Source organism: Oncorhynchus tshawytscha, linkage group LG08, assembly GCF_018296145.1.
Source record: "Oncorhynchus tshawytscha isolate Ot180627B linkage group LG08, Otsh_v2.0, whole genome shotgun sequence".
NCBI lineage: Eukaryota > Metazoa > Chordata > Actinopteri > Salmoniformes > Salmonidae > Oncorhynchus > Oncorhynchus tshawytscha.
The window spans coordinates 90,590,728-90,612,324 of NC_056436.1; the positions used below are offsets into that span (position 1 = coordinate 90,590,728).

Genomic DNA, 21,597 nt, shown 5'->3' on the forward strand with positions numbered 1-21,597 from the left:
TTACTTGTTTACTGTTCTAATAATGTTGGTAACCAGTTTATAATGTCGGTAACCAATTTATAATGTTGTTAACCAGTTTATAATGTTGGTAACCAGTTTATAATGTTGGTAACCAGTTTATAATGTTGGTAACCAGTTAATAATGTTGGTAACCAGTTTATAATGTTGTTAACCAGTTTATAATGTTGGTAACCAGTTTATAATGTTGGTAACCAGTTTATAATAGAATGACTTGTTTTACTGTTCTGATAATTTTGGTCCGTAACCAGTTTATAATATTGGTAACCAGTATATAATGTTGGTAACCAGTTTATAATGTTGTTAACCAGTTTATAATGTTGGTAACCAGTTTATAATGTTGGTAACCAGTTTATAATAGAATGACTTGTTTACCTTTCTAATAATGTTGGTAACAGTTTATAATGTTGGTAACCAGTTTATAATGTTGGTAACAGTTTATATTGTTGGTAACAGTTTATAATGTTGGTAACCAGTTTATAATGTTGGTAACCAGTTTATAATAGAATGACTTGTTTACTGTTCTGATAATGTTGGTAACCAGTTTATAATGTTGGTAACCAGTTTATAATATAATTACTTGTTTACTGTTCTGATAATGTTGGTAACCAGTTTATAATAAAATGACTTGTTTACTGTTCTAATAATGCTGGTAACCAGTTTATAATATAATGACTTGTTTACTGTTCTAATAATGTTGGTAACCAGTTTATAATATAATGACTTGTTTACTGTTCTAATAATGTTGGTAACCAGTTTATAATGTTGGTAACCAGTTTATAATGTTAATAATGTTGGTAACCAGTTTATAATATAATGACTTGTTTACTGTTCTAATACTGTTGGTAACAAGTTTATAATAGAATGACTTGTTTACTGTTCTTATAATGTTGGTAACCAGTTTATAATGTTGGTAACCAGTTTATAATAGAATGACTTGTTTACCTTTCTAATAATGTTGGTAACAGTTTATAATGTTGGTAACCAGTTTATAATGTTGGTAACAGTTTATATTGTTGGTAACAGTTTATAATGTTGGTAACCAGTTTATAATGTTGGTAACCAGTTTATAATAGAATGACTTGTTTACTGTTCTGATAATGTTGGTAACAAGTTTATAATGTTGGTAACCAGTTTATAATATAATTACTTGTTTTCTGTTCTAATAATGTTGGTAACCAGTTTATAATGTTGGTAACCAGTTTATAATGTTGGTACCAGTTTATAATAGAATTACTTGTTCACTGTTCTAATAATGTTGGTAACCAGTTTATAATGTTGGTAACCAGTTTATAATGTTGGTAACCAGTTTATAATGTTGGTAACCAGTTTATAATAGAATGACTTGTTTTACTGTTCTGATAATTTTGGTAACCAGTTTATAATATTGGTAACCAGTATATAATGTTGGTAACCAGTTTATAATGTTGGTAACCAGTTTATAATGTTGTTAACCAGTTTATAATGTTGGTAACCATTTTATAATATAATGACTTGTTTACTGTTCTAATAATGTTGCTAACCAGTTTATAATGTTGGTAACCAGTTTATAATGTTGGTAACAGTTTATAATGTTGGTAACCAGTTTATAATGTTGGTAACAGTTTATAATGTTGGTAACAGTTCATAATGTTGTTAACCAGTTTATAATGTTGGTAACCATTTTATAATATAATGACTTGTTTACTGTTCTGATAATGTTGGTAACCAGTTTATAATAGAATTACTTGTTTACTGTTCTGATAATGTTGGTAACCAGTTTATAATGTTGGTAACCAGTTGATAATATTAAGACTTGTTTACTGTTCTGATAATGTTGGTAACCAGTTTATAATGTTGGTAACCAGTTTATAATAGAATGACTTGTTTACTGTTCTGATAATGTTGGTAACAAGTTTATAATGTTGGTAACCAGTTTATAATATAATTACTTGTTTACTGTTCTAATAATGTTGGTAACCAGTTTATAATGTTGGTAACCAGTTTATAATGTTGGTACCAGTTTATAATAGAATTACTTGTTTACTGTTCTAATAATGTTGGTAACCAGTTTATAATGTTGGTAACCAATTTATAATGTTGTTAACCAGTTTATAATGTTGGTAACCAGTTTATAATGTTGGTAACCAGTTTATAATGTTGGTAACAGGTTTATAATATAATTACTTGTTTACTGTTCTAATAATGTTGGTAACCAGTTGATAATGTTGGTAACCAGTTTATAATATAATGACTTGTTTACTGTTCTAATAATGTTGGTAACCAGTTTATAATATAATGACTTGTTTACTTTTCTAATAATGTTGGTAACCAGTTTATAATATAATGACTTGTTTACTGTTCTAATAATGTTGGTAACCAGTTTATAATGTTGGTAACCAGTTTATAATGTTGGTAACAGTTAATAATATTGGTAACCAGTTTATAATATAATGACTTGTTTACTGTTCTAATACTGTTGGTAACAAGTTTATAATAGAATGACTTGTTTATTGTTCTAATAATGTTGGTAACCAGTTTATAATGTTGGGAACCAGTTTATAATATAATGACTTGTTTACTGTTCTGATAATGTTGGTAACCAGTTTATAATATAATGACTTGTTTACTGTTCTGATAATGTTGGTAACCAGTTTATAATAGAATGACTTGTTTACTGTAATAATAATGTTGGTAACCAGTTTATAATGTTGGTAACCAGTTGATAATATTAAGACTTGTTTACTGTTCTGATAATGTTGGTAACCAGTTTATAATAGAATGACTTGTTTACTGTTCTGATAATGTTGGTAACAAGTTTATAATGTTGGTAACCAGTTTATAATATAATTACTTCTTTTCTGTTCTAATAATGTTGGTAACCAGTTTATAATGTTGGTAACCAGTTTATAATGTTGGTACCAGTTTATAATAGAATTACTTGTTTACTGTTCTAATAATGTTGGTAACCAGTTTATAATGTTGGTAACCAATTTATAATATTGTTAACCAGTTTATAATGTTGGTAACCAGTTTATAATGTTGGTAACCAGTTTATAATGTTGGTAACCAGTTAATAATGTTGGTAACCAGTTTATAATGTTGGTAACAGGTTTATAATATAATGACTTGTTTACTGTTCTAATAATGTTGGTAACCAGTTGATAATGTTGGTAACCAGTTTATAATGTTGGTAACCTGTTTATAATAGAATGACTTGTTTACTGTTCTAATAATGTTGGTAACCAGTTTATAATGTTGGTAACCAGTTTATAATGTTGGTAACCAGTTTATAATGTTGTTAACCAGTTTATAATGTTGGTAACCAGTTTATAATGTTGGTAACCAGTTTATAATAGAATGACTTGTTTTACTGTGCTAATAATGTTGCTAACCAGTTTATAATGTTGGTAACCAGTTTATAATGTTGGTAACAGTTTATAATGTTGGTAACCAGTTTATAATGTTGGTAACAGTTTATAATGTTGGTAACAGTTCATAATGTTGTTAACCAGTTTATAATGTTGGTAACCATTTTATAATATAATGACTTGTTTACTGTTCTGATAATGTTGGTAACCAGTTTATAATAGAATGACTTGTTTACTGTAATAATAATGTTGGTAACCAGTTTATAATGTTGGTAACCAGTTGATAATATTAAGACTTGTTTACTGTTCTGATAATGTTGGTAACCAGTTTATAATGTTGGTAACCAGTTTATAATAGAATGACTTGTTTACTGTTCTGATAATGTTGGTAACAAGTTTATAATGTTGGTAACCAGTTTATAATATAATTACTTGTTTACTGTTCTAATAATGTTGGTAACCAGTTTATAATGTTGGTACCAGTTTATAATAGAATTACTTGTTTACTGTTCTAATAATGTTGGTAACCAGTTTATAATGTCGGTAACCAATTTATAATGTTGTTAACCAGTTTATAATGTTGGTAACCAGTTTATAATGTTGGTAACCAGTTTATAATGTTGGTAACCAGTTAATAATGTTGGTAACCAGTTTATAATGTTGGTAACAGGTTTATAATATAATGACTTGTTTACTGTTCTAATAATGTTGGTAACCAGTTGATAATGTTGGTAACCAGTTTATAATGTTGGTAACCTGTTTATAATAGAATGACTTGTTTACTGTTCTAATAATGTTGGTAACCATTTTATAATGTTGGTAACCAGTTTATAATGTTGGTAACCAGTTTATAATGTTGGTAACCAGTTTAGAATGTTGTTAACCAGTTTATAATGTTGGTAACCAGTTTATAATGTTGGTAACCAGTTTATAATAGAATGACTTGTTTTACTGTTCTGATAATGTTGGTAACCAGTTTATAATATTGGTAACCAGTATATAATGTTGGTAACCAGTTTATAATGTTGGTAACCAGTTTATAATGTTGGTAACCAGTTTATAATGTTGGTAACAGTTTATAATGTTGGTAACCAGTTTATAATGTTGGTAACAGTTTATAATGTTGGTAACAGTTCATAATGTTGTTAACCAGTTTATAATGTTGGTAACCATTTTATAATATAATGACTTGTTTACTGTAATAATAATGTTGGTAACCAGTTTATAATGTTGGTAACCAGTTGATAATATTAAGACTTGTTTACTGTTCTGATAATGTTGGTAACCAGTTTATAATGTTGGTAACCAGTTTATAATAGAATGACTTGTTTACTGTTCTGATAATGTTGGTAACGAGTTTATAATGTTGGTAACCAGTTTATAATATAATTACTTGTTTACTGTTCTAATAATGTTGGTAACCAGTTTATAATGTTGGTACCAGTTTATAATAGAATTACTTGTTTACTGTTCTAATAATGTTGGTAACCAGTTTATAATGTTGGTAACCAATGTATAATGTTGTTAACCAGTTTATAATGTTGGTAACCAGTTTATAATGTTGGTAACCAGTTTATAATGTTGGTAACCAGTTAATAATGTTGGTAACCAGTTTATAATGTTGGTAACAGGTTTATAATATAATGACTTGTTTACTGTTCTAATAATGTTGGTAACCAGTTGATAATGTTGGTAACCAGTTTATAATGTTGGTAACCTGTTTATAATAGAATGACTTGTTTACTGTTCTAATAATGTTGGTAACCAGTTTATAATGTTGGTAACCAGTTTATAATGTTGGTAACCAGTTTATAATGTTGGTAACCAGTTTAGAATGTTGTTAACCAGTTTATAATGTTGGTAACCAGTTTATAATGTTGGTAACCAGTTTATAATAGAATGACTTGTTTACTGTTCTGATAATGTTGGTAACAAGTTTATAATGTTGGTAACCAGTTTATAATATAATTACTTGTTTACTGTTCTAATAATGTTGGTAACCAGTTTATAATGTTGGTACCAGTTTATAATAGAATTACTTGTTTACTGTTCTAATAATGTTGGTAACCAGTTTATAATGTTGGTAACCAATTTATAATGTTGTTAACCAGTTTATAATGTTGGTAACCAGTTTATAATGTTGGTAACCTAATGTTGGTAACCAGTTTATAATGTTGGTAACAGGTTTATAATATAATGACTTGTTTACTGTTCTAATAATGTTGGTAACCAGTTGATAATGTTGGTAACCAGTTTATAATGTTGGTAACCTGTTTATAATAGAATGACTTGTTTACTGTTCTAATAATGTTGGTAACCAGTTTATAATGTTGGTAACCAGTTTATAATGTTGGTAACCAGTTTATAATGTTGGTAACCAGTTTAGAATGTTGTTAACCAGTTTATAATGTTGGTAACCAGTTTATAATGTTGGTAACCAGTTTATAATAGAATGACTTGTTTTACTGTTCTGATAATGTTGGTAACCAGTTTATAATATTGGTAACCAGTATATAATGTTGGTAACCAGTTTATAATGTTGGTAACCAGTTTATAATGTTGTTAACCAGTTTATAATGTTGGTAACCATTTTATAATATAATGACTTGTTTACTGTTCTAATAATGTTTCTAACCAGTTTATAATGTTGGTAACCAGTTTATAATGTTGGTAACAGTTTATAATGTTGGTAACCAGTTTATAATGTTGGTAACAGTTTATAATGTTGGTAACAGTTCATAATGTTGTTAACCAGTTTATAATGTTGGTAACCATTTTATAATATAATGACTTGTTTACTGTTCTGATAATGTTGGTAACCAGTGTATAATGTTGGTAACCAGTTTATAATAGAATGACTTGTTTACTGTTCTGATAATGTTGGTAACCAGTTTATAATATAATTACTTGTTTACTGTTCTAATAATGTTGAAAACCAGTTTATAATGTTCGTAACCAATTTATAATAGAATGACTTGTTTGATATACCATGGCTTCCATCCAATCAGCATCCAGTACCTACACTACCCGGATTATAAAAGTAGTTTTAAACCTGGTAGTTTGGATCCTGGATGATGATTGGCTAAAACAGCATTCCAGCCATGTTTAATAAAGTCCTATAGATTAGCAGTCAGATAGTAATAGAACACTGTAGATTAAATGATTGTAGATCACAAAGAGAGATGTGACGTACGTGTCCCTTGTCCTCCATCTCGTTATTGGTCAGTTTGACCCGATCGAAGCTGATCACCTGACGCATCCACGTCTCGCCCACGCACGGGGAGTCCGGGTGCATGTACAAGCGCGGCGCGATGCAGGAGTGGTCCGTATTTCCTGCCACCATCCACTGAGAGCTGTGGTACACATACCTAAATATGACAGAACATCACAACAGAACATCACATACCTAAAAACAACATCAGAAGAGAATATCAGAACATCACATACCTAAATACAACAGAACATCACAACATCACATTCCTAAATACAACAGAACATCACAACAGAACATAAGAATATCACATACCTAAATACAACAGAACATCACAACATCACAAAAATAAATACAACAGAACATCAGAATATCACATACCTAAATACAACAGAACATCACAACATCACAAAAATAAATACAACAGAACATCAGAATATCACATACCTAAATACAACAGAACATCACAACATCACATTCCTAAATACAACAGAACATCACAACAGAACATCAGAATATCACATACCTAAAAACAACAGAATATCACAAAAGAACATCACATACCTAAATAAAACAGAACATCAGAACAGAACATCAGAATATCACATAACGAAATACAACAGAACATCACATCACAAAAATAAATACAACAGAACATCACATCACAAAAATAAATACAACAGAACATCAAAATATCACATACCTAAATACAACATAATATCACAACAGAACATCACATACCTAAACACAACAGAACATCAGAACAGAACATTAGAATATCACATACCTAAATACAACAGAACATCACAACATCACATACCTAAATACAACAAAACATCAGAACAGAACATCAGAATATCACATATCTAAATACAACAGAATATCAGAACAGAACATCAGAACATCACATACCTAAATACAACAGAATATCAGAATATTACATATCTAAATACATCAGAAAGTCAGAACAGAACATCAGAACATCACATACCTAAATCCATCAGAATATCAGAACAGAACATCAGAATATCACATACCTAAACACAACAGAATATCACATACCTAAATACAACATAATATCACAACAGAACATCACATACCTAAACACAACAGAACATCAGAACAGAACATTAGAATATCACATACCTAAATACAACAGAACATCACAACATCACATACCTAAATACAACAAAACATCAGAACAGAACATCAGAATATCACATATCTAAATACAACAGAATATCAGAACAGAACATCAGAACATCACATACCTAAATACAACAGAATATCAGAATATTACATATCTAAATACATCAGAAAGTCAGAACAGAACATCAGAATATCACATACCTAAAAACAACAGAATATCACAAAAGAACATCACATACCTAAATAAAACAGAACATCAGAACAGAACATCAGAATATCACATAACGAAATACAACAGAACATCACATCACAAAAATAAATACAACAGAACATCACATCGCAAAAATAAATACAACAGAACATCAAAATATCACATACCTAAATACAACAGAATATCAGAACAGAACATCAGAACATCACATACCTAAATACAACAGAATATCAGAATATTACATATCTAAATACATCAGAAAGTCAGAACAGAACATCAGAACATCACATACCTAAATCCATCAGAATATCAGAACAGAACATCAGAATATCACATACCTAAACACAACAGAATATCACATACCTAAATACATCAGAATATCAGAATATCAGAACAGCAGAACATCACATACCTAAATACATCAGAATATCAGAACAGAATATCAGAACATCACATACCTAAATACAACAGAACATCAGAACAGAATATCAGAACATCACATACCTAAATAAAACAGAACATCACAACATCACATACCTAAATACATCAGAATATCACATACTTAAATACAACAGAATATCACATACCTAAATACCACAGAACATCAAAATATCAGAATATCACATACCTAAAAATAACACATCAGAACAGAATATCAGAATATCACATAACTAAATACAACAGAATATCAGAATATCAGAACAGAAAATCTGAATATCACATAGGTAAATAGGTAGGTAAACATAGTTTTTACATAGGTAAAAACAGAATATCAGAACAGAACATCAGAACATCACATACCTAAATACAACAGAATATCAAAACAGAATATCAGAATATCATAATAGAATATCAGAAGAGAATATCAGAATATCAGAACATCACATACCTAAATACAACAGAATATCAGAACATCAGAACATCAGAATATCAGAACAGAACATCAGAACAGAATATCAGAACAGAATATCAGAACATCAGAACAGAAAATCAGAACACAATATCAAAACAGAACATCAGAATATAATATCAGAATAGAAGATCAGAACAGAAGATCAGAACATCAGAACACAATATCAGAACACAATATCAGAACAGAATATCAGAACATCAGAACACAATATCAGAACAGAATATCAAAACAGAAAATCAAAACAGAATATCAAAACAGAATATGAGAACAGAACATTGGAACAGAACATCAGAACATAATATCAGAACAGAATATCAGAATAGAATATCCTTCAACTCTATCGTCCACCTAGAGTTGACAAGTTGGCTTCACTAACAACAGATGAAAAGACTAATAATGAATTGTGACCACATAGTTCTCCTCTTACAAAGCTATGCCATAGGAGGCTAATGTTAACTAGTTGGCTAATCGTTGCCCATGAAAGGAAGTTAGGCAAGCTAGCAAGCATTTTAGTCAGGTAGGTTAGGACAACAAAAACTAAAAGGGTGTACTGTATGACAGAGTGATAGACCGTTTCGGCAACATGAAAGACAGGAGGATGGCATTGGCGTTTCTCTACCAGTAGGGTGAGTCAACATGTTTTTTCAACTTAAACACACACACACAGCAAGCAGCACCATGGACAGGCACATAGTATTGAGCTTACATTGATTTCTAAATGTTTTTTGAAATATTTTAGTTGGCGCTGTATTACACGATGCAGAGGTGATTAGATGATGTTGATGTGGTTCTGCAATAGAGGCAGCTCCTGTTTTATTTTCCACTTGTGGTAACTCTTCTGTGTTGTCAATCAATAGTTGTTTAGTAGTTGAAGAATGTTAGAAATATTAACTTGTTTGACCATGCTATGGTCAAGGAACTGTTACATGCTATATGCTTTGTGGACTTCACCCAGCTGATTTTGCTCTCCAGTTTGGTAATAAAACAAAGGTTTGGTGGAATTTATTCTGCCACTGTGTCTTCTAAATAGGGTATTGGAACTGAATTGTTTTATATTTCCTGGATATAGTATGCTTACTTACTTACTTACTCACTTTATTGTGTATTTCATATTTCTAATTCTTTATTATCGTTATTTTTGTATTTTAAAAAAAAGTTATTCTTTATTCCATTGATGGGTTTTGAGTTTGCTAGATTTGCATTTCACTGTACTTGTGCACGTGACATTAAAACTTGAAATGTAGTGTCTCAGGTTATAGAGCGAACTAACAGGTTATAGAGCAAACAACGCATTTATCACAACACATTGGTTGTAATATGGCTTTTTCCCCTAGCTTGACTTCCCCGGTGATTTTACCCAAGCACCGCTACTGTCACCCTGTGCTCGTTAAATGTGTGTATATTGGGTAAAATGTTTGATTTATAGTATAAAAATATAGTATAATTGCAGCTTAATTCAGAGAAATGTTAAAACAAAGGAAATACCTATTGATGCAATAATGCGCTGGTTTTAAAGTACGTTTCTAAAATAGGAGACCATTTCCTTTCATGCAATTTACAATTGTAGGCTACATATACGTTTAGGGTCTACCTGTATCGTTTGGAGTCGACGGGCAAAACGTCCATGGCGATGTAGTACTGCTGGCACGGGTCCAAGTTACGCACCTTTACGCGCAAGGACGGGAACATCCTCCTGTAGAAAACACACACAAAGAGTTTAAAGTAGGACAAATGAGCTAAAATGGTCATCATATAATAAGCGTATTTAATTCAATCCATAATGTTGTTAAATATCAGCTAGTGTGGAGACCTAATAAAACTAACAGAGATCAGTGTTTTGATGCGTCAGTTAAATTCGTTGGAAATGTAACACCAGTGAAAGAGAGAATGCGGGCCTCAGTCAAGGTGAATCTCTGAGGCCACGAGGGCATTACTCATCTCATAAAAAGGACTATCAAATGTTTAAAAAGAACTTTGCAGCAACAGAGATAATAGAATTTACAACAAGTCATGAAATGTTTAGGCTATGTAGAATAACATGTGCTTTTATGAAACTGTTATGAAAATGTGAAAGAATATGCAAAGAAATTAAAATGACAACATTACCCCAAAATGTCATTACAAAATAACAGAGCTCTAATTCCTGAGGAATGAAGCGTGTACATAGTTAATTATATGATAAGAGTCAAATAATATAAAGTTATAGAAATACTATGACAAAATACAACCCTAAAATACTATGAAAAAATACAACCCTAAAATACTTGAAAAATTCCAATGGCCTTTATAAAATGATAAAAAAGCATCCCCATGTAGTTTTTACGGGGTAGCACTGACCCTGTAAAGTAAATACTCGACAAGCCCTTTAGCATTTTTCCCCCACCTACACAAACTGTTGTTGTTGTTTTAACTGTGTAGAAACGCTGTTTCTATGGTGAAATTAAATAAACATTTAATAGTTCAAAGGCTGCAGTAAACTGTACATTTCATTTGGCGGTCATCTTATACAACGAAAATACAATTAGCTAACTGTAGATACAGCCTACATAAAGATTTCGTACACATCAATCGAATAATAGGCTATAAATCTGTATATTAGGCTATAGGCCTGTATAATAGAATATAGGCCTGTATAATAACGGCGGCAGGGTAGCCTAGTTGTTAGAGCGTTGGACTGGTAACCGGAAGGTTCGTTCTGCCCCTGAACAGGCAGTTAACCCACTGTTCCTAGGCCGTCATTGAAAATTTGTTCTTAACTGACTTGCCTAGTAAAATTTAAAAATAAATAAATGAATAATAGCCTATAGGTCTGTATAATAGGCTATAGTCCTGTATAATATAATAGTAGCCTGCATAATAGGCTATAGAAAATGTGTTTTTGCAAGTGCAACATCAGTGACTTGTTGTAACACACCTATACGCCTATACGATTGTACGGCCCTCTTTCCTGACCAATGTGTATTATCCTCATAGTGTAAATCAGATGAATTAACAGTTTGATTAGTGTTTAGTCCATAGTGTAGTGTATTGGCTACTGTGTGTTAGTGTGTAAAGGTCTGAGTTTTACCTAGTTTAGCTAGCTTGTGTAAAGGTCTGTAATTTGACAGTTTGGTAGGCGTGTGAAGGGGTCAGTTTTACCTGCCGGCTTTGGTAATAATCATCTCTGTCCCGATCTCATGGAACCTGGTCCACAGATCCGACCCCTGGAGCTCCACCCGGACCTCTCTCTCCTCTCTACCCGGGTTAGAGTCACTATCTCCCGTCCTTGTCCTTTCTTCTCTCCCCGGCTCAGAGTCGCACTCTCCCTGCCTTCTTGGCGTGTTACCAGCCTTCCTCCTCTGGTCGTTTGGGTAATCTTTTTGTGTAAAGGAACAGTTTAAGACATTCTATGTTGTTGATAAATTAGAACTGTTGCATCCTGAACATGCGGAATGCTGCTGGCTTGATTCCATTTAAGTGTATAGCTTTCAGCTGTTTTCTTCAATTAAAACACATCAATTTGACAAACCATTGAAGTGAAAAACGCTAGGAATGTGTAGTCCTACAAACTCAACACAAAGCCACAAAACATGTTGTTGTTTTCTATTTTACTACTTGGACAGTGCTTCTCAGAAGAAGCAAAGACATCACTCCAATACACTGTACTGTTTTTATTTTTACATTATTATATACATTTTCTGTCTTATATAAAAAAAGACTTTTTATTCAAGTTCGTCGCAGAATAGTGCGTGTGTAAAACAGAGAGATGCGCGCGGGTTAAAGTTGACCGACCGTGCTCGTATGTCTCCTGTCGAACAGAGCTTGTCTCCGTCTCTGTGTCTCCCGGTGAGCTCGAGTCCTTCCCGTTCTCCTTCTTCATCCTCTTTATCGTTTTACCGACCAACGCTTCCACCGAGAAAGCGTGGGCTCGTGAGCTCAGACCCTGCATCCTGGCGTGAGGCGGTTAGTCTCCTTTCTCTGGGGTCCTGAAAGCTGCACTCTTGTCGTGCGCTGTTCCGTTTTCCGCTTCACCCAGGGCCTCTGCGAGCCCCCGGTCCGTCTATCTTTCTTCTGTTCATGTGGCTATGCGACGCAGCTAATTGACCCGGCGAGTTCCCATGGCTCCGTGGCGCGCACTATGCATCTAAATCCTTGTTAACGGCCCCGCGATTTCCGCTTGCCTCTCTCCTCCCTTTCCTCCTTTTCACGCTCCTCTGTTCCTCTCCTCGCTTTCCTTCTCTCTCGCTCTCTCCCTCTCCCTCTCTCTCTCTCTCTCTCTCTCTCTCTCTCTCAAATCAATTCAAAGGGTTTTATTGGCATGGGAAACATGTGTTTACATTGCCAAAGCAAATAGAATAGAACATAAACAAAACGGAAAATAAACAACGTAAATAAACACTAAACATTACACTCACGTCGACAGACGGCAATTAATCAGTTCTCATTATGTATTTCTTAGGTAATTACATGTTTCTCATCATTCTATTTTATTAATGCATCTGAATCTCCTGCGTTCTCCTTTTGTCTGGGTTTTTGGACAGCTTTTAGACTCATCTCTTGACTGAAACAAACATTTAGACAGCCAGACAGCCATATTAGGTGCACTGTTAAAACACAATTGAGTAAGATATTGCTCATCCCCGTCACAAACCGTAGCTTTTTTTTGTACATTTCAGATTGTAACAAAACAATCTGGAGTTATGAAAATAATTATTTTAATGGTGAAAAAACAGTGAATAATGCATTTTTATTGCTCCATTTGTTTGGTGTGTTGGTTTAATTACATCTTCTCCACGTCCAGTTTTTAAATTTGTATTTTGTCAATTATTCAAAATAGTGAAATACATTCAACATCTATTTGTTGAATAACTCGTTCCTAAAAGGCACCCAACTATACGATTGATTTAAGCTAAACGAAAGATGATTTTAATACACTACTATTTTGTTTTAACGTGAACAACAGTATTTACAGTTTTCCCGTTATAGAAAGTCATGCTCTGTTTTAACTATGATCATACATAATAAAACAGCCTATTAGAGAATATTTACCCGTGTGATATTTAATCTAAAATAACAGGTTTATAAAAAAAGATTCTGAAATTCAATGTTAGTTTGTCAATCAAATACATGCCATTTTAGCTTGTCAATAAAATAAACGAGACGTAAGTTTGTCAATAAAATAAATGAGATATTAGTTTGTCAATAAAATAAACGAGATAGTTCGCCTATATTTTTTTAAGCGAGCCCATTGTAGTCTTTCATATTCCATATTTATTTTATATTTTTCAGCCTGCGTGGCAACATAATGTTGAGAGTGGTAATAGAATGTTATTTAAAGGACAGGGGGAAATCCTGGGACAAATATTTGACTCGAGACAAACTCGGAACATCTGGAGAGCCTATTTAATATATATCCCTGAAACTCTCTCTCCTTCTCGGTTGAAGCTGACATTTCCGTTATTAATTTGGAGGCTTTCTGTAAGTAAAACGGTTTTGTGTCTCGCGCTGCACCGGTGTGGGAGAGTGTCTGCGGTGCTATGTGAGAGCTGTCTGGTTCTCATAACAGGGATCAGATGGAGTTTGGCGTGCGGGAAAACGGGGCCATAATGACAGCTGGAGATTATTACATTACCTTCTGACATGAAATAGACCCATTCAACACAAACACAGAATGTTTTTTAATCACATAAAATAATTGGTCAGAAGGCAAAACAAATTTAGCTGTGTTTATGATGGTCTGGTAAATGCTTCGTTTGGTGCCTGATGGAGGCCCCGAGACTCTGGTCTGGTGAATGGTTGTTTGGTGCCTGACTGAGGCACCGGGAATCTGATGTGGTGAATGGTTGGTTTGGTGCCTGATGAAGGCCCCGGGACTCTGATGTGGTGAATGGTTGGTTTGGTGCCTGATGGAGGCCCCGGGACTCTGATGTGGTGAATGGTTGGTTTGGTGCTTGACGGAGGCCCCGGGGCTCTGATGTGGTGAATGGTTGGTTTGGTGACTGATGGAGGCCACGGGGCTCTGATGTGGTGAATGGTTGGTTTCGTGCCTGATGGAGCCCCCTGGACATTGGTGTGACAACAGGAGGGAACCAGAGAACTAGCGATGATGACCCAGACTCAGATGGGGCTCTGTCGGTACAGCTAGGCTCCAGCCTGTTTTGGACCCAGACTCAGATGGGGCTCTGTCGGTACAGCTAGGCTCCAGCTTGTTTTGGAGACTTGCTCTTTTATTCAATTTCATATTCTTATTTAACTTTATTTGAATCCATAAATTACTGTGACAAAGTGCATCACAAATGTGGTGGCATTATGTCTGCTCCTCTGTAGGCCTGGAAGCTAGGAGTTTTTTGTGGGCTTCAACCAGGGTCTACACCCTGTCACGGATAATGTCCATTATTGATAAAAATCCATTTAGTACACAATAAACTCCTAGTTTAATTCCTTAGCTTCCAGCCAACAACTGGTGAATTGTCCTGTAATGTGTGCAGTTGTGTGTATGTGTGTGTGTATGTCAGTCCTCGGGGCAGAAAGCTGTGTCGCTGTTCAGATCGTAACTCTCCTGATCACATTATGTGGCTGTCAACAGACTGACGACCATACAGGATAGGGCCCGGAGTGTGTGTGTTCACAGGAAGCGGCGCTAGTTGTTTTATGGTTCTAAATCTAACACAAGTCATGGTTTGTCTGATTCGGGATGTTTGGCACACGTGTTTCCTTTTATTAAGCTCGACGTGCACGCTCTTAGCTCGATGTGCACGCTCTTAGCTCGATGTGCACACTCTTGGCGGAAACTAGAAACTCCAATCCAATTTAGACATGCTTCAAGTTTCCATCGACCCAGGAGCTTGGCTGATCAGCTGTAATTGGTCTTTCCCATCATGTCCGGCCTGCAGGGGCACATGGCAGGTTGACTAGTTCTGACGGGATCTACTAGGCAACTTTATAATTCAGCCCAACTCTATTTCAATAACCTGTTGACACTAGAGTAATGCCTACTGGCCTACAACCTCTCAAGAAGGTCCTTGCCCTCTGAGAAGATGTGTGTGTGTGTGTGTGTGTGTGTGTGTGTGTGTGTGTGTGTGTGTGTGTGTGTGTGTGTGTGTGTGAGAGAGAGAGAGAATGTGTTTATGTGAGAGTGAGTGAGAGTAAGAGTGATAGAGAAAGAAAGAGAGAACAGAGAGAGAGAAAGAGAGTGAAGAGATAAAGAAAGAAAGAGAGAGATAAAGAGAGAGAGAGTAATGTTAGAGCAGAGTAGAGCAGAGCAGAGTAGAACAGAACATAGTACATTAGAGTAGAGCAGAACAGAGTAGAGCAGAGCAGAGCATGGTAGAGCATGGTAGAGTAGAGTAGAACAGAGCAGAGTAGAGAAGAGCAGAGCATGGTAGAGTAGAGTAGAACAGAGCAGAGTAGAGCAGAGCAGAGCAGAGTAGAGCAGAGCAGAGTAGAACAGAACATAGTACATTAGAGCAGAGTAGAGCAGAGTAGAGTAGAACAGAACACAGTACATTAGAGCAGAGTAGAGCAGAGTAGAGTAGAACAGAACACAGTACATTAGAGTAGAGCAGAACAGAGTAGAGCAGAGCAGAGCATGGTAGAGCATGGTAGAGTAGAGTAGAACAGAGCAGAGTAGAGAAGAGCAGAGCATGGTAGAGTAGAGTAGGGCAGAGCAGAGCAGAGCAGAGCATGGTAGAGTAGAGTAGAGCAGAGTTGAGCAGAGTAGAGCAGAGTAGAGTAGAACAGAACACAGTATATTAGAGCAGAGTAGAACAGAACAGAGTAGAGTTGAACAGAACACCGAGTATTAGAGTAGAGTAGAGCAGAGTAGAGCAGAGTAGAGCAGAGCAGAGCAGAGTAGAGTAGAACAGAACACAGAATATTAGAGCAGAGTAAAGCAGAGCAGAGTAGAACAGAGCAGAGCAGATTAGAACAGAACACAGAATATTAGAGCAGAGTAGAACAGAGTAGAGCAGAGCAGAGTAGAGTAGAACAGAACACAGAATATTAGAGCAGAGTAGAACAGAGCAGAGTAGAACAGAGCAGAGTAGAACAGAGTAGAGCAGAGTAGAGCAGAGCAGATTAGAGTAGAATAGAGCAGAGTAGAGTAGAGTAGAACACATAAATTAGAGCAGAGCAGAGCAGGGTAGAGTAGAGTAGAACAGAACACAGTATATTAGATCTGAGTAGAACAGAACAGAGTAGAGTAGAACAGAACACAGCATATTAGAGCAGAGTAGAACAGAGCAGAGCAGAGTAGAGCAGAGTAGAGTAGAACTGAGTAGAGTAGAACAGAGTAGAGCAGAGTACAGTAAAACAGAGTAGAGCAGAATAGAACACAATACATTAGAGCAGAGTAGAGCAGAGTAGAGTACAGCAGAATAGAGCAGAGCAGAGTAGAACAGAACACAGAATATTAGAGCAAGTAGAGCAGAGTAGAGTAGAAGAGAACGTTGAGGTTAGGGGATTGCGGTGGCCAGGTCATCTGATGCAGCACTCCTTCACTCTCCTTCTTGGTAAAATAGCATCTCACAAAGACACAGTGTTTGGAACCAAAAATCTCTAATTTGGACTCCAGACCAAAGGACAAATTTCCACCGGTCTAATGTCCATTGAGAGTCAGTTTCATCACAGCACTTGATAGTTTTTTGCGACTGCACTTCTTAAAATGTTCTGTATTGACTGACGTTCATGCCTTAAAGTAATGATTGTTTCTCTTTGCTTATTTGAGCTCTTCTTGCCATAATATGGACTTGGTATTTTAACGTATTACCATTTTACCATATAGGGCTATCTTCTGTATACCACCCCTACCTGTCACAACACAACTGATTGGCTCAAACACGTTAAGTTCTTTGGGAACGGGGGGCAGTATTGAGTAGCTTGGATGAATAAGGTTCCCAGAGTAAACTGCCTGCTACTCAGGCCCAGAAGCTAGAATATGCATATAATCAGTAGATTTGGATAGAAAACACTCTAAAGTCTCCAAAACTGTTAAAATAATGTCTGTGAGTATAACAGAACTCATATGGCAGGCAAAAACCTGAGAAAAATCCAACCAGGAAGTGGGAAATCTGAGGTTTGTAGTTTTTTTTAAGTGATTGCCAATCTAATATACAGTGTAAATGGGGTGAGATTGTACTTCCTAAGGCTTCCACTAGATGTCAACAGTCTTTAAAACGTTGTTACAGACTTCTACTATGAAGGAGGAGCGAATAAGAGCTGTTTGAACCGGGGGTCTTGCTGAAAGCCTTTAGCTAAGTCTCGCGCGCGGCCGTGAGGGCAAGCTCCGTTCCCTTTCATTTCTAAAGACAAAGGAATTGTCCGTTTGAAACATTATTGAAGATTTATGATAAAAACATCCTAAAGATTGATTATATACATAATTTGACATGTTTCTACGAACTGTAATGCAACTTTTTTGACTTTCCGTCTGGACTTAGTGCCAGCGCCTTGTGCACTTGATTAAACGCGTGAACAAAAGGAGGTATTTGGACATAAAGATAAACTTAAGAGATTCATTTTAACGCTATTTCTGACTTTTGTGACACCTCTCCTTGGTTGGAAAATGGCTGTATGGTTTTCTGTGGCTAGGTGCTAACCTAACATAATCGCAAAGTGTGCTTTCGCCGTAAAGCCTTTTTGAAATGAGACACTGTGGTTGGATGTTTGAGGAATTTTATTATGAGATTTCTGTTGTTTGAATTTGGCGCCCTGCAATTTCACTGGCTGTTGGCGAAGTGGGACGCTACCGTCCCACATTTCGCAGAGAGGTTTTACGGAAATTAATCCCTTTAACTTAACAGGCACACCTGTTAATTGAAATGCCTTCCAGGTGACTACCTCATGAAGCAGGTTGTAAGAATGACCAAGAGTGTGCAAAGTTGTCATCAAGGCAAATGGTGGCTATTTGAAGAATCTCAAATATAAAATATATTTTGATTTGTTCAACACTTTTTTGGTTACTATATGATTCCATATGTGTTATTTCATAGTTTTGAATTCCTTCAACCTCATTATTATTTAATTTGCTCTGACCTCATGGCCTGGTTTTTGCTCTGACATGTACTACCAACTGTGGGACCTTATATAGACAGGTGTGTGCCTTTCCAAATCATCACCATGGACTCCAATCAAGTTGTAGAAACATCTCAAGGATGATCAATGGAAGCTCTGGAGTGGCGCAGCTTTCCAAGGCACTGCATCGCAGTGCTTGAGGCATCACTACAGCCCCGGGTTCGATCCCAGGCTGTGTCACAGCTGGCCTTGACCTGGAGTCTAATGAGGTGGCGCACAATTGGCCCAGCATTGTCTGGGTTAGGGGACGGTTTGACCAGAAGTGATTTCTTTGTCCCATCTCGCTCTAGCGACTCGTTGTGGTGGGCTCGGCACCTGCAAACTAAATTCCATCGCCAGTTGGAAGGTGTTTCCTCCGACACGGCTGGCTTCCGGGTTAAGCAAGCAGTGTGTTAAGATCAAATCAAATCCAATTGTATTGGTCACATACATGGTTAGCAGATGTGAGTGTAGCAAAATGCTTGTGCTTCTAGTTCCGACCTTGCAGTAATATCTAACATGTAATCTAACAATTTCACATCAACTTCCTTATACACACAAGTGTAAAGAAATTAATAAGAATATGTACATATAAATATACAGTGGGGCAAAAAAGTATTTAGTCAGCCACCAATTGTGCAAGTTCTTCCAATTAAAAATATGAGAGAGGCCTGTAATTTTCATCATAGGTACACTTCAACTGTGACAGACAAAATTAGGAAAAAAAATATCCAGAAAATCACATTGTAGGATTTTTAATGAATTTTTTTGCAAATTATGGTGGAAAATAAGTTAGAGATAGGGGACAGTATTTCCACTTTGGATGAATTGCGTGCCCATAGTGACCTGCATCAAAATCTGTCCTAAATTGCTAATATATGCATATTATTATTCATATCGGATAGAAAATACTCTGAAGTTTCTAAAACCGTTTGAATTATGTCTGTGAGTATAACAGAACTCACAGGGCAGGCAATCCTCCAAACAAGTTTTGAAATCCTGAAAGTTGGGGCAACTTTGACGTCATCGCCCCCTCCCTTCCCAACAAGTTATGGATCTGGAAACACTTCCTACGTCTTCCACTAGATGTCCCCATTCAGTAGAAAGTGTAATGGAGCATTTGCTGTGAACTTTGACCTAATGGGAAGGAAAGTAGTCGGTGTCGCAAAAGAATTCCATTTTGTTGTGGCGCGTTTGTCTTTGATTGCTACGGCTGTTCCAATCAGCCCCAGATGAAAATGAATGATCCGGTTGGAATGCTATTGGATATATATGATTATAACATCCTGAAGATTGATTCTGCACTTAGTTTGACCAGTTTCTTCGACCTGTAATATGTCTTTTGGAAGTTTTGATGCAAAGTTATCCTGGACCAGAAGTCATTTTTTGGCCATGTGAGCTGAAAGTGATAGCAAATGCTGCTACTTGGACACTAGAATTGAACATTATGAAACAAAACGATTTATTGTTGAACTAGGACTCCTTGCACTACATTCTGATGAAAGATCATCAAAGGTAAGGGAATATTTATGTTGTCATTTTGTATTTTTGTTGACTCCAACATGGCGGAGAAATATTGTTACGTCTGAGCGGCGTCTCAGATTATTGCAATGTTAGGCTTTTTCCGTAACGTAAAAAAAAAAATGTGACACAGTGGTTGCATTAACAACCAGTGTATCTTTAATTATATGCAGAACATGTATCTTTAGTCAAAGTTTATGATGAGTATTTCTGTTATCTGGCGAAGCTTTCTATAATTCCTCCGGATATTTTAGAAGATTTTATGAACATGGCGTCAATGTAAACCGAGATTTATGGATATAAAATGCATATTATCGAACAAAACATAAATTTACTGTGTAACATGTCATATGCTGGAAAAAATGGCTACGTTTTTTCTTTGGTTTGGTGGTGGTCTAACATAAATATATGTTGTGTTTTCGCCGTAAAACATTTTAAAAATCTGACACGCTGGGTAGATGAACAAGGTGTTTATCTTTCATTTGAGGTATTGGACTTGTTAATATGTGGAGGTTAAATATTTCTAAAGAATATTTTTGCATTCCCTGCGCCACCTGTTCAGCTGAACGGGGGGGGGGTTCCCTCGCCTTAACAAGTTTTAATCACTATTTGTGAATTTATGAAACATGTGCTGGTGGAAAAATATTTTGATGTGGGGTGCCTTCCTCAAACAATCGCTTGGCATGCTTTCGCTGTAAAGCCTATTGAAAATCGGACAGTGCAGTTAGATTAACAACAATTTAAGCTTTTAACCGATATAAGACACTTGTATGTTCCTAAATGTTTAATATCCATCATTTTTAAATTATTTTTTTGAATTACGCGCCCTCCAGATTCACCGGAAGTTGTCCCTCTAGCGGAATGCCTTGCCTTGAGACGTTTCTGATATAACAATGTGTGAATATTACACTTGTCTTTGATCTTCTATTGTCATTCACAGCCGATACAGATACTCTACCTATCAACATGTTGTCTGGTGGTACATCGATACAGATACTCTACCTATCAACATGTTGTCTGGTCCCCCAGATATCCCTCTAGTGGTGTGGGGGCTGTGCTTTGGCAAAGTGGTTGGGGTTATATCCTTCCTGTTTGGCCCTGTCTGGGGGTGTCCTCGGATGGGGCCACAGTGTCTCCTGACCCCTCCTGTCTCAGCCTCCAGTATTTATGCTGCAGTAGTTAATGTGTCGGGGGG

At 35.6% G+C, this 21,597-nt stretch overlaps 1 protein-coding gene across 1 annotated transcript in view; it reads right to left on the minus strand.

Moving 5' to 3' along the window:
• The window catches only part of LOC112241569 (T-box transcription factor TBX22-like), a 32,899-nt gene extending 19,853 nt beyond the window's left edge, over nt 1-13,046 (minus strand). The window contains exons 1-4 of the mRNA XM_042326196.1: nt 12,624-13,046; nt 11,991-12,207; nt 10,444-10,545; nt 6,562-6,736 (exon numbers count right to left, since the gene is read on the minus strand). Coding sequence (XP_042182130.1) covers nt 6,562-6,736; nt 10,444-10,545; nt 11,991-12,207; nt 12,624-12,780 — 651 coding nt within the window. The 5' untranslated portion in view covers nt 12,781-13,046. The remainder of the gene's footprint in view (nt 1-6,561; nt 6,737-10,443; nt 10,546-11,990; nt 12,208-12,623) is intronic.
• Between the last annotated feature and the right edge of the window lie 8,551 nt (nt 13,047-21,597).